Raw genomic sequence first — 15,839 nt, 5'->3', positions numbered from 1 at the left:
TCGATATTTATACAAATGTCTTTCAAGTTACTTGTTTTTTTTCTTCATATGATTGTTTTGCTAAATTTGCAATAAATACTTAAACAAAATAATAAATTAAATGATAGTACTTGCTCTTATTTATAGTTTTTTTTTGTTTTCATTGAAAATCAAATCATGAGTTGAAATAAAATACAAAGCATGCTGTTGTTAAACTTCGACCTTTACAGAAATGAAAACAAAGAATTTCAAATCAAAATCAATGAAGCATGTGCATGCTTAGAATCTATATTGGTTTATGGTAGTTATTTTTGGCATTTGGTTATGTCATAAGTGTCTTAGCGATAAGGTTTACATCAGGTGCATACTAATTAAATGGAAATATAGCTAAAACATAGATCAACTTTTTTGTAATAATAAGCGCATGACAAATATCCAATTCCTAATTTGCAATATTTTATATTGTACTTTAATCTGGAATCGACTGAAAACTATAATCACTAAAAGTATCAGAGGAAATATGATAACTAATCAATCCTTCCTTGTCAAACACAGATTTGAGAAATCCAATGACATGTGCTGCTAGTGGATAACAGCTGTAAAGTTTTGTCTATAGATAGAGTATTAAACAATACTAGCTAGGATCTGCAGAAGATATCATTGTTTAGAATGTCTCTCGATAGTGTTGGATCCGAGGATTAATTGAGGAAGAGATATACGTAAATAAATTGAAAAGCGGATAATGATATAAGGACGATACCATTAAGATAACAAAACGTTCACTGATCGGACATTAAATTTATTTAATGTCAAAACATTATTATATGAGCCTAAAATTACTATATAAATGAAACAAGATACTGAAGTAGGCAAATATGGTCTAAAACGTCAGAAAAGACGAACTTCGTGAAACTGTTTTTACGTCCACATTTTTCGCATATTCGAGATATTTAATGTGTGCGTTAGACTTGTGTTTAGCAAATAAGAAAAGTAACAGCTGAATATAACCATTGAGATATTCACATATTGGAATACAAATAATTGTAATAAATAGAGAGTAAACATATTGTCATATTTTCACAGAGGTAAGGAGTTTGCTTTCAGTTTTAATTGGAAATGCAAAATTTAACAACAAAATAGGGATCTTTTCTGTGTGGATTACGCAGTTTTGTTTTTATTGCACATTTAATTGATATATTTATATATTCAATTTTGATGGTTATATCTGGAGAATTAAGTTGACGATATTGCAGAAATTAGTTTATGGTTATAACAATACAAACAAAAAAACAAGTCGAGCTGAAAATATAACTTTCCGTAAATTATTTCAGTGTGACAAAACGACCCGACAACTTGTGCTGGATAAACCTTCACGCAGAAAACAATGGCAAATAGTTCCGGAAATGAAACATTTAACAGCAGTTATATTTTCTCTGATTATATTCAAAATTCTAGACCACAGGGCAGTGAGGCTCAGGAAAAGTATATCCTACCACTGTTCCTGTTAGTTGGAACATTTTCTAATGTAAGTACATTGGTTATATTTTGCAGGGGAAAGCAAACAAGAATATCAGTTAGTATATACGTAAGTGCTTATTGCATCGGAAACCTCACAACTTTATTTTTTCTGTATGGCATGCATCTTTTAACAACTGTTAGTGCTTTCCCTGAATTGTCAAACTTAAATAGCTCTGTTTGCTCAATACTAGCTTTTATACACAAAATGGTTCAGTATAGCTCAGTTTGGTTTGTAGTTGGAATGACAATAGACAGATACATAGCGGTGTGTCATCCGTCAAGTGCTTTAACAATGTGTACTGTCTTCATGGCGAAAGTTGCAGTGGGTATTATTTTAATCGGTTTAGTTGTGACAAGTGTACACGCTATGTGGGTTTATGACATAAATCACAAGACTGGTATATGTGACATGTTTACACCAGAAAACAACCTTCAAATCGTCCATCTTAAAATTTGGAATATTCTGTCAGCAGCAGCATATGTATACTTGCCTCTCATCATCTTACTAATTCTAAACACGCTACTAACATGCGGTTTGTGCTTTCAACATAGTTCGTCATCAACATCTACACAGGATAACGGTTCGACAGAATATACCAATGCTGTCGTAGCAATATCAATGCTGTATTTTGCTTTAGTTTTACCAGTTACACTGCACAATATTGTGATGATATCGTCAGGATTACAAATGACGGCTGACATGTACAATACATTGGTGATATTTGATCATATGCAACGCATAAACTTAGTTAATGTATTTTTTGTATGTGTGTTATTCTCACGTTCGTTTCGGCAAGAACTCCATAATATATATAGACTAATTAGGGAGAAACGAAAGCAATCGGTGGAAATGAATAGATTATCAAATAAAGCCTTGATTACCAATGAAACTACAACAACTACTGTGAATGAAGAGGACACTTTAATATAAAAACAAAAACGGTGAATCTATTTACTCTTACAGGACACACGAGTTATATTTTTTTGGACAAAGAAAACAGGAATATTAATCATAGAACAGGAAAACAATTCACGACTGAAACCAGTAAGAAATATATATTTATCAAATGCGGGAATGTATGCCTTTCAATAAAATGATAAAACTGGTCTTTTGTCATTGAATACCGCAGATAATTTTGATAGGAACGACTTGAAAGGTATTTCCTCTTTAATATATGTTTATTAATCCTATTCAGTATGGCATACATGTATCAACAATTCTTATTAAAAGTAAAAGGTCTTTGATGTTTAGTCATTCAGGGTTAACCTGATTTATCAGTAATATTGGTAATACACCTTTTAAAACCACCTTTAATCCACCATTTTCTACATTCGAAAATGTCTGTACCAATTCAGGAATATGACAATAATGGTCCATTCGTTTTTAATGTGTTTTGTCGTTTGATTCTGACATTTACTTTAAAATAGGAGCCACCTCGTATTAAACTAAAATTATGATCTTCACAATACAATGTTCTGGTTACTTTTTTAGAGTGGTGTAGTGGAGTTTTCAGATTGTAACTTATGTGTTGATGAAAATATATTCTTCCTGCTATTATAGGGATCAAATCCATAGTCTATCCCGGTTGACTCTTTTGTGTTTTGACTTTTTTCAAGTTCTTGTTCTGACTTTGCAAACAATAATAATGTTCAGTGCATGTCAATAAAAAATAATGTGTTCATCATGTACGAGATCATTAACTATTGAAGTATATTTTTTTTAGAAAAATAATACATTACTGGTTGCGTGTGCATGTATCCAAATTCCTTGATAATGTTTCTACAAACCATCATAACAAATATGATGATATAACCAATTTCACAATTGTTTATTGTATTGAAAGACAACTAAAAGCGTTTGTATTTTCTTATAAATCATGTTCATAAAAAATAACTTCATAAATCAGATACCCCTAATGTGAATCTTGTAATAAAATAAATGAATTTAGTAGCGTTGATTCCTGGATTCTAATTTAAATTACGACATACTGTTTACCAATTAACATGATTGGTTTGGTTTTATATCAATTGTAAAGAGTCATCTCCTAAATACACGCAAATTGTTTTGCAATGACCATGTATTTACAAATTTAATTCCACATTACTAACTATTACCGCTGGTTTACAAGTAATATCAAATAACCCGCTAATCTGTCTCATTACCCATCCATTAAATTGTAAACTGATTTTGATTTCCTATACACGGTTTAAACTATGCGACTTGATCATTTTACTCCTACATACATTGATTTTCATTTCAGGATTACTAATTGTTATAAAAGTATTAACTGTTGGGTTAACATAGATTTTGGTAAAAATCATTTATGTTAACACAACTGTCAAAGTTGAATAATAATTGAATTGTTCAAAGAAATACCATTTGTCTTCGTACTTGAAAGCAAACTTTTCCAATACTACGCAGTCAAATGTAAGATAATGTTGTCCTGCATTAACGATATGTAAATCATGAGCGTTGTTATGGTATATACCATCAAACTAATTATTGAATTGTGAGCTTTTATCGTTTTTCTGATCAGCATTTTTAAATTGTAGTATAAATCTCCCTAGTGTAGATTTGTTTACAGTATTTTTCGAAACAAAAGAGATTTTTGAATTGTGTTTTTTGAAACGTTTAGCGAGGCATTCCATATATAAAATTAATAATTAATGAATAAACGACTGGTTTGTGTTTTGAGTCTAGGCTTTACGACTATCAAGATTAATATTTGTGATGAATAATAGTTGACATACAATAAATACAATATCACCATTAGGCGAAGTTTCAAATTATCTAAATTTGTTTATATTAAAATGGTTCGATCATGTAAAATTGACGAACCATGCATAGAAAGTATCATATTTGTTAATTTATTAGTTTCGAGCGGTGGTATTTATTGTTATTTATGATAAAATGTTGATTATCCATAAAAGGCAAACAACGAAAAAGTTTTAAAATATTTTCAATTGTGTTTTGAAATGAACATTTACGTAAACAAATATAAATCTTATGAGTTTTCTTTTCCTGTACATTTGTTGTACAATTTTCATAACGTATGCTCAAAGATTCTATCAAAGAAAAATATGAAGCTGTAGCTTCAGCGTTCGAACAATACAAAACAGAGTTGCAATATACCAAAAGGACAATCACACTCATGAATCGGGATATAGACTAACAATGTGGCTAAACATTGAAAAAGACAAAACAGACAATCTACAGCATACATACCATCACATATAATACCTCAAGTCTGTACAAAATATAAATTTCCCCAGCACAAACTCAGTATTAGTTCAGGCGCCCCAGAATAGTAACCAGATTCTGCTACACATGGCGATATCCGTTGTAAAGTTAAATAATATACATTGTACAATTTATAAGACAAACTTATGGTGTAAATGAGGCATCACACTCAACCTGAAAATATAGTACATGCTATTTACTTCATATTTCCTTATACTGTGTAATCTTTAAGCCGAGAAAAATCAAGAGCGATATTGAACACTTATTTGTATAATCACAAAAAGCTTGTACAATACATGATATAGATATAAACAGTGATCTAGAATTAAAAAATGTCTGAATTCGTCGAACATGACCACATTACAAGTTCGTAAAATATAGAATGACAGAATACATGTAATTCCACTAAATCTTGATATTCTGAAAATTTTGATCAACTTCATACATTTAAGGTTTGAAATAAAGAACGCCCTTGATCGGGATTAATTATTATATTGGTGTCTTTTTGTCGATTTTTTGTTTCTGTTAATTGTGTCAGTCAAACTTGAAATCTTTTAATTTCTATTTTTGGTATCTTTTGAATTTTTCACTTTAAGCAAATTGTTAAGGAAGGTCTTCAGCAATATATAATATAATGCAGAATAAACAGTAGTATTCCGTTGTTCAACACTCGTGAATCTAGAGACAAAAAAACAAAATCGGCGTAACACTAAAACTGAGGGAAACTCATTACATATAAGAGGAGATCAACGACACAACATTAATTTGTAACACAGGAATACGACAGTTGTTATCCATTCGTTTGATGTGTTTGGACTTTTGATTTTGCCTTTTGATTTTTGATTTTCCTTTTTGAATTACCTCGGAGTTTAGTATTTGTGTGCTTTACTTTTAAACACAGAAACGGACTAAGCATTAGACCAAATCTGATGAGAATACCAAATATAACATCAAAACCCAATACAGGAATATGGATTAGGAAAGTACCGTGACACGTCTTATAGTAATGTGAATTCACAATCAAGTATATGAGAAAATAAACGACACAATGGAAACACAACGTTAAAATGTAAAACATATATAAACGATACATACTGTAACAATGGTCATATTACTGATTTGGAACAGGACAATTTTAAAGAAATAATGGTGGTTTCAACCTGGTTTTGTGTCATGCCAAATCGCGAACTGTAATTCCAATGTTAAATATACCATTAACATGACAACATAATACTACAGGACTACAGCACAAATGAAAAATTGAACATATAAGACAGAGAAAAACATGAATAATAGCTAACAAAAGGCATTAGTTTTAAAATTCTATTCACCAGAAAGGCGCAGAAATAGATTATTATGTTTTTTTGTTTTTTTGTTTTTTTTAAAGGATGTGTATGCTCACATTGATCAGACCCTACAATCGATTTTTTAATTTTAAAAATTAGGTATTTAATATCTAAAAAAATTAAAGGAATCTGATTTCCTATTTATCGCTAGTAATCGATAGTAATGGTAAGGTAACACTGAATGCGACAACAATATGTTTTTTTTTTGGTTTTGCATTTAACAAATAAGCTAGAAACAATTTTAGGTGATATATTTGTTCCATCACTATTATTCAAAAATACATAGTAAGTCTTTTTTTGTAAAATCATTTACAGATCATGTTGAATAATAATATGGACAAAATAATAATACTTTCCCTGTCAAATGTCTGTGTGTGGGTAGAAATCATTATTATATTTAGAAGACTAAACTAATATGTAATGTGGACAATAATTTATGGTAAATATATCATGTTTGTAGATGGCTCTTCAAATGCGAAATATTACTGGTAAATATATTGCCAATGTGTTTAAAACATTGCAAACTTGAGAACATTTCAATCAAATACAATCAAAGTTATCAGAACTATCGTATGTATTACGTCAAGTACAGGTTTGGTTTTTAGTGTAGACTCACAAGAGACTCACGAAGGCCACTATCGATTTGAAGATTATTTCAATATACATCTATAGTTAGCTATAACAACAATTTCAAGCAATCAGTTTCTCCATAAAAAAATGCCTGTCCCAAGTGAGGAACATGCTAGGTGTTAATCATTAGTTTGATGTGTTTCAGCTTTTGATGTTGCCATTCAATGATTATTTTTTAATTTTCTTTCCAATAAAGTATTTTTGTGATATTCCTTTTTTTTAGCATTATTATCAGAATTTTAAAGATACACAAATGTAGCATGCAACTGTAGAAACTTTGTCTTTTTATTAATTTCTAATTGTTATTGTTGAGTCTTTTAGAACGAATGATGTACACCATGTTTAGCTTGGTATCTAAATGATTATAATATGTTAACAAATTTTCACGTTTGATTGTGTTTTCGCCTTGAATGAGAGACACAGTAAATTTATGAGATACTTTGTTAATTGGTTTAGTTTAAGGCACTTTTAATATTGATCATCGACCTGAACGTGTAAAGCAAACACACGAATGAGTAATTATTTACGTGAAGAGTTATATAACAAAAAAATAAACAGTTGGTTACAAATATGTATACAGATTTGAGATAACCATGATAAATATACTTTCGTGGTAACTGCAAGATAGCACTGTATTAATATTGTATTTTTATTTCAACCACAACAAGAGAAAAAAGGAGGTTTGGGACGCACCATATCAATATCAAGTTATCGCCAAATGCTAAATAGTCATAACAATCCAGGAACATTGTCGTTTTATGACTGCATGTGTGAAGAGGGGTTCTTTAATAAGGCTTATTTGTATTGTTTGTAACTTATAGTAATTTGTCAGGTTGTGTTTACTGATTCTGTTGTTTTTACCCAATCCATCACTCTGAAAAACCGCGTTTGTTCCAAAATTGACAACATATAAGTTCAAAATGGTTATACAAAAAACATAAACATTTTAAAGAATGAAACAGTTCCGTAATGAAACAAAATATGTGATAATAGAGCGTAAAAATATATATTTAAGCAATTCTATCAGTGAATGAAAAGATGCAATTTCATTTGTCCTTTGAATTTGATCTAGAATAAAATTCAGATGTTTTGATTATAATATACAGTTATCACTACAATCTTATTTGGATATTGTAAAATGGATACATTTAAACAATCGAATGAAATATTCATGAAGAAATGCTTTTACATATCAGTATTTATTGTGATAAATCTTGTAAGCTCACTTAATGACTTGTTCATGATTAATAGCATCATATGTATTTTACCATTTTAGTAATCGATATTTTATACATCTGATATTAAAAAAGTTCTATAGTGATTGAATGTAGCTCAATGATTTATTTATTGCAAGAACTGTGAATTCGGAAAATATTTCGAGGTTTAAATCCGTGTGAATATTGCGATAGAATGAGTATTGCATTTAAATTGCTTTCTTAATTTAATGAATGCATCTGTAGGCGTTTTTGTCTGATATTGCCATAATGAAGCTGGCCTCTTTTTCTCTCGAACATCCACCAAAACACAGAATATTTTTTGCATTTACAGTTACTGTATCTGATAATGTCAATATGCTGCAAATCAGAGAGAGTAGTTAATATGCCAGCTATGCTGGCACTTATGGTAGAAGCATCGTTTTGGGACAAAGAACGATAACTCTTGCTAGACGACCCATCTGAAAAGTTTCGTCACTCTCGTTAAATCTCGTACGATTATTTTTTATTAATGGCTGCCAAAATTCTCGTTCAATCGCGATCTTGTAAAAACAGGCAGAACGGAACAAATTCGATGTTAAATACGACATGAACTTTTATTTGTTTGCAAAAACAAGAATTCAGAAATGTTGGCTACTTGTGTATCTTATTTAGATTTTATTGAACCACGGAAATTACCGAAGTTAGGACAACAACATCTGACGCCATGTTTCGTCTTCTTCAACATTCCATTATCAGTGAGTTCAAAACAAATTACCTAAATAATTACAGGTACTTCATTTAAAAGTCACAAAATCAAAGTTAACGATAACATATTTAACGTAAAAGTTCCGTCTAGCCATAGGAACACAGAAAAAACCTTTGCAGGCAATACATTTCGATTTTTTTTTAAATGGCCATGCGGCATGCGGGGTTACTCCGGTGCACTGCTTGACCATGACTACTTATGTTCATCTGCCGCATTATTCCCCACATCAATGAACACTGAATGTGGTTATTCAACATCATGTATAGTCAATGACGAATCCAGCATTTCTTATAAGGAGGGTCAGCTGACAATTTTTTCTGAAGAAAAGAGGGACCCCTACCTTTCTGGGTCTTATGGTAGCCCACAGACTAATTAAAAACTTAACAAAAGTTTAAAGCATAAAAAAATATTCAAATAATTCACATTTTTTTAATTCTGTACTTCCTTTGGCAAACAATCAACAAATCTTTTCATTGATTATGTTACACCTTATACATGTTATACAGTCCCAGGAAATGGAAACTGTTTCATTTTATTCTCTCTAAGTTCAACTTCAATCATAAAAGGAGACTTGAGTCTGAATAGTACATTTAGAACTGACTACTTCATATATATTGTATGTTCCTATATTGTCCAAAATTGGATTTTATGGGAAGATGGAGTTATTATTGTAATACCATGACTTTGATAGGTATATAGGGCATGCTTCTTGAAAGTGTGTGGGCTACATCCTAAATTCAAGCTGCAGCGGTTGCCCGCATATTGAATGCATCAGTTTAAAACTGTCAGATCAAAACATTTTCACTGTAACAATAATGAACAAGCACTATATCACTATCAGGTTCACATTTCAACCTATTACACAATTATGGTTATATAACATCACAGTACCAAAATAATACTCATTAACCAAATTGCACCTTTTCAGCCAAAATACTGCAAAAATCTTACTTTCACCATGTGAAGTTATCTTATCTTCTTCTTCTTCGGAAGTCCACCCTATTTGCAGGGTCACCGCATTAAAATGTATCCTAGTTTTAGGTTATTTTTTTAAAATGCGTAGTTATTTATAAAATAAATAATAAATACAATTGTTAGGCTTTAATATGTACTTAGTTTTAGTAAAACAAAATAATAAGGATAAAAGGTAAAAAAACTTGTATTTACACTGTACATAGCATACTGTCACAAGATTAAAACACTATTTAGATTTAAAATTTAAAAAATGGATAAAACCTAAAGTTAATAAGAATATAGGAGTCCACTTATTAAAAGATAAAAATATGTTTATGGTTCATCTATGGCAGTGATGATAACAAGTTTATCAAACGAGGTTCCCCATTATATGTTTATATAAAATCTAAAAAAACATTAATTCATGTTGTAGATTTATTTTAACATGTATTATAATTTTGTTATACTTATAACGTTGAGGCTCATATTAGATTTAAAATTTAACATTATCGTCTAGGAACAGATTTAATTCTCTGTTTATTGAATTTTCATATGGTTGGAATGGAACAATCATATATGTCATTAATAATCATGACGATAAGTCAATATTTATACCCATTCTCATGACCGATACTAGCTGAATTTTAGATGATGTGATGTTCATCAGTAGGGAGTCGAGTACTATTGTTCATTATCCTTCACTGAATTCCAGAACTCTTACAGTTAATATGCAGAGTGTAATTGTTATGTATATTTCACAATAATTCAGCTCATCTGTTTTAAATGAGCAAATTGAAGTTGTTACCAGGATCCTTTTCTTCAAAAAAAATATATATTAAAGCATGGAATAATGTCAAATTGTTCAAAATTTTTGAAGAAATAAATCAAATTCTCTGTTTATATCCCAGTTTAAAGGATTTGAAATTAACCATACATGTAATGATGTATGGAATTTGGGTACTGACATGTGTTGCTGACTATGCGGTATGGGCTTTGCTCATTGTTGAAGGCCGTACAGTGACCTATAATTGTTAATGTTTGTGTCACTTTGGTCTTTTGTGGATAGTTGTCTCATTGGCAATTATACCATATCTTCTTTTTTGTATCATTACAGTATCATGGATTGTTGGGATTTAATATAAAACCCATTTTTCAATGACTCTACATGGACTCAAAATTATATTGGTGTAACTATATTGCAAACCAGGATAGTCTACAAAATAAGGACAGAATAATCTTTTGTCTGGTTAAATAAAAAAAATTGGTAAAAAATGACATTTAGGTGCAATTTGGGTTTTCTCATGTTAGCAACTTCACAACAGAACTACAAATTTATTTTCATGACCAAAATCAAAACAAAACGTCCAAACCTACAGGCAATAAATGCTTCACCACGCAAAGCTTGATACGACCAAAGATGTATATTTAGCATATACATGTATAAAAATGTTTATGTCAGTTGAAATCAAACATATTTTAATTTTGGATCCTTTAAACTTCAATATGGACTAATTTGAAAACAGGTATTGAGGCGAATCCACTTATTTCTATTCATCAGAAGTCTCTAACTACATATATCCTTAATTTCATATTGAAAGTCAGTCCTACAATAATATTGAAAATGTGTACATTTAATTTTTTTTCTAAAATCTCTCATGTGAAAGCAGTACCTTTTTGGTCACTATTTATGTGTTGCGTCTAAATAAGAATTGTAACACTTTATAGTGACTGAACAGGTTAAACAAATACTTCTCAAGAAACCGAAAAAGAAGACAACTTGAAACAGCACCAGCCATACCAGTATTCATGTATGTATGAATAAAAACTCAGATCAGAATAGCCTGGACAATATGTAAGTTCTATGTCCTTGTGCATATTTTGTGAGAAAAGTTATCAATAATTCTGTAGATAATGCAATTTTATTAAGTGTTTTGTACATTTTTTGTTTAAATTTTCACACAATCAGTGAAACATTATAACAGGCTGAACTAAATTTTTATAACTGAAAGTTTCAAACAATGACAAGTGTTTTATTTACGAAATAACTCATGTGTTTCTGTGCAAAAAAAAATCAGGTCCAAATTTTGAAATTTTGCAGCCCATTTGCGCATGTCAATTGTGAATATATACTTACCAAATATATTTTCTTTATCCTGATACTCACATCCACATTATCAAGTACATATCATAGGAAAAATACACAAATTACAAATAAAATATTTAAAACACCCCATGTCAAGTGCATCTCCTGCCAAATCAGTATTTGTTGCATCTATATATACTAGATGAGTACATGTATAATCAATGTACATAAGGTAATTTTTTGAAGAAAGAACAAAAATTTTGAAAAAAAACACCCCAAATAATGTTGTACCATAACACCAAAATCAATTCTAATCATCCTTTTGTGTATTGAACCTCCTAGTAAAATTTCATAGAGATCAATTCACTTATACATGTACTCAAGTTATTGTCTGGAAACCAAATGTGTCTTCTTGAAAACAACTTTGACATGATTAAGCATTTATTTCACTCGAAAGCAAATTTTTGACATGCTTGTATTTCCCTTTTACATTTTCAATTTTATTTTGCTGTCATATAAAAACTTGAAAAGTAAGCTACATCATGTGCATGTATCAAAAACAAATAGATGCAAGAAATGACATAAAACCGACTCTGAATTAGTACATGAAATTGATGTAGAACTCACAAACGGAAGATGATCAGAAATACAAATGTTTTTTTATTCATGTCAGATTTTTTTACCGAAGCCCTTCAGTGCTATCAATTAAAATTATTTAGTCAAAATTTAACACTAGTATTAGGTTTATCATAACAAATTGGCAAATACAGCCTTATTATCACCTACAAAACTACTGTGTACAGACTGACATGTGCGGTTTCACCGTTTGGGAAGTTTTTATGTTTTTACATATAAAAAAGTTAAATTTATTTTGCATATCTGAAAATTAAAATTATTTTTGGTGAAGATCTGGATTCAAAATATTTTGTTTGTCCTATGCTTGAACAGATTTTGTATTCATCAATTTAGGAATCAGAATATTTTTGCAGGAAAAATACCATAACCCTTCATGGCTTTTCAAGTTCAATGTTCGTTCCCTAAACATGATCCATCTGAACTTATAATTTTATTTTAGATATAAACAATACGTTAATGAAGCCTAGGACATTCATTCTAAACATGCATGAAATATTTGCCACTGGACGTTAAACAACCAACAAATATATAGGACATTGTCTTAGTATAAAGCTGGCATTTAAGGTAGCGCCTTCCTCATATTAGAAAAAAAAGTGTAATACCACTGATGAACTTCTAATTACTTTCTCTTTAGAGCTTGTAACATCTTCATCACTGATGCTTCTACCAATTTACATCTAATTAAGGGTTTATCAAATAATACTAAAATGAATATCAAATCATCAATTTTCATTTTGATCTTATTACTTTGTTTTTGCAAATTGACGAGCATTTCATTTCTTCTCTTTGTAATCGCATTGTCAATTCATTTTCGACTTAAAAGATTGCATGTCTCTTTGGAATGTTTTGTGTCTCTTTTATTGATTTTTACTAAAAAAAAAATGTTTATGCATACACTCTGCAAATTATAAATCAAATAATTTGACATATAAGAAAAATATATTTTATCTAAAATTGAGCCTTGGGAAATTGTATGAACGTTTTTTCATATCTAGCATGTGTTATATTTAGTTGTATTCAATTTGTATTACAAGTTTTTATTTTGCTTTCAATTTACCAATTTAGAAGTTTGTTAAAACACAATATGTTGTCTTGTTTTGAAATTATCAAAATAGAGATACCCAATAGTCAAATGATCGTAAACAATACGGATGAAATAATAATAGCAAGTCAATATTTATTGATTCAAATGTCTGTATCAGAACTTAATGGTTGATTATGTTAGATTGCTTGTACGATATTTGAGCTCCCTATGGAGAAGTTATGTATTATTTACACAATAACAAAACACTATTGATACGTCCACGTGAAAAACTATTCAATTATATGAGGAATAAACTTCATTATTTCATTCTCAATCAAATATTAACAATAAAAAAACACGAAAGGTAATATCAACATTAGGATATACTGGGAATACTATTCTGTTTCCATCAAAGCAATTTCAATTTGATAGTAGTGAAATATGTTAATTTTTTTAAGAAATCGTGACATAGGACAAAGAAAAAAATCGTAGGTAACGATTGATACTGAAAGTAGTAATACATGTATGAAATCTTATTTCTGCAATAGGAAATTTGATTTTACTGTTGCACTTCTTATAGTGCCACTTTTTTGTTGTTTATATTGTTGATTTGTTTGATTGTGCTTGTGGTATTTGTATTTCGCTATTTGCAAAACAAAGAAAAAAAGAACACAAAAATTCAAATTCTCGAATATAGCTACAAACAATTACATAAATAAATAGTATAATAATACATTACAATACTTAAAACGCGTTCTATTTGAAAAAGAGAATATCTATTTTATTCTCTTTTTTAGTGTGGTTTCAAATTCGGTAAACAAAAAGATTGTCAACGTTTATTGTAAAAAACATCTTTATTTGAAGAAGGCAAGGCGATTCAGTTGCTAAAAATTGGTAAAAATGTATTCAGAATTACACCTGATGTTAACTTTATATTCATGCAGCAACAAAGAATGATGAAAGTCCTTGCTATAACATGCATTAAAATGTAAACATTGAAATTATTCCTCATCTATGATCATAATGAATTTAAAAAAAAATGAAAATGGGGAAATATCCCCGGAATAAAAAGACCTTTAGACTGGGGAAATATCTCCAGAAAAAAGATCTTCAGACTGGGGAAATATCCCCACTTTTCTTCAAATATAATTATAAGTTTAAGAAGTGTGTGTTAGTAACTGTAATTAACATCATGAATAAAGTGGGGAAATATCCCCAAATTAAATATGACTTTCAATATGGTGATAAAAGAATACGAAATGGGGAAATTTCCCCATTAAATTACAATTAGTGTGAAAATATCCTTACAGGAAGACAACACATACGTGAACACTAAACAATATTGGGGAAATTTCCCAACATGAAAATAATCTTTAAAACAGGCTGTGTAATTGGTCATTTTCTATGTCGAAGAAATAAACAATAAACACGGAATGGGGAAATGTTCCCATTATGTGTATTTATCCATTTCTACAGCATTTTGCAAAGATTTACTTTCCGTCTAAAAACGCCAATCTTGAATATAAAAATGACGAACATTTATCAGGTGAAGCTTGGAAAAGCAGTGTGATTCTCAATGCACTTTTCGACTGAGTTTTCTTTTTTATTGCAAACAAGTCAAGCTAGTGAAAATACTGCTTTAAATCATTTTGCAAAGTTAGATAGCGGGCCTTAGATTTGAAGGTCTTAATTAACACTAGCTAAATAAATGTACATGTACAAGACTTTAAATGACTTTGAAACATTCAAATACGAAATAAAAGATGAATCTCGGTGATTATGTTGGCTTATATAAGCGGGAAATAAATATGCATATTCAGGACAAGAACCAGTTAATGTAACAGTAAAAGATACCAGAGGGACATTCAAACTCATAAATCTAAGCTAAACTAACGCCATGGCTACAAAAGAAAAGACAAGCAATAGTGAAGAAGAAACGTCAAAGAAATTAAAACCTACAAGCAACACGAATCCCACAAAAAGGCAGGGGTGATCTCGGCAACTCCAAAAGGGAAGAAAATACTGCTTCACATGTGACAATCGTCACGTTGTTCATAAGATAACAGTCCACCGAAACGGACATAGCATTATCACTTCGAGCCAATCAATCCTTTGATCACACTCCTTCATGCTGCGTGCAAAGCGGAGAAGCAACATATACAATTTCTAAAGTCTCTGTTTTTTATCCAGCCGGGTTCCAACTTACGACCTCTCACACTCGGGGTGATCACGCTACCACGTATTCGTGTATCCATCAATTTAAAAGAAAGTAAACGAGATAGAAATCAATGTTTTTTTTCAAAAGAAAACATAATTACAAACTGTTTAATGTCAGTACAGCACAAACAGAAAATGTAAATTCTTGAAAATTACATATTAAAGCATGCACAATATTTTAAATACAACATAATTGTACTGTTGCTGTTGAAACCATATGTTGTTCAACTGCTAGGTAAAAGAGCCACA

General features: G+C 30.2%; 1 protein-coding gene across 1 annotated transcript; it reads left to right on the top strand.

The window, feature by feature from the left end:
* The first annotated feature begins 572 nt into the window (after positions 1-572).
* LOC134699466 (somatostatin receptor type 5-like) lies at positions 573-2,631 on the top strand. The gene has a single exon (XM_063561057.1). The coding sequence runs from the start codon at positions 1,364-1,366 to the stop codon at positions 2,426-2,428; it is 1,065 nt and encodes a 354-aa protein (XP_063417127.1). The 5' UTR covers positions 573-1,363; the 3' UTR covers positions 2,429-2,631.
* The last annotated feature ends 13,208 nt before the right edge of the window (positions 2,632-15,839 follow it).

This window comes from Mytilus trossulus, unplaced genomic scaffold, assembly GCF_036588685.1.
Source record: "Mytilus trossulus isolate FHL-02 unplaced genomic scaffold, PNRI_Mtr1.1.1.hap1 h1tg000070l__unscaffolded, whole genome shotgun sequence".
Lineage (NCBI taxonomy): Eukaryota > Metazoa > Mollusca > Bivalvia > Mytilida > Mytilidae > Mytilus > Mytilus trossulus.
The sequence above is the reverse complement of the archived record's forward strand: the minus strand, read 5'-3'. Positions and strand labels throughout refer to the sequence as shown.

Bases quoted from the DNA above. Each gene is read 5' to 3' on its own strand.
- LOC134699466 (XM_063561057.1), top strand. From the start codon at position 1,364: ATGGCAAATAGTTCCGGAAATGAAACATTTAACAGCAGTTATATTTTC.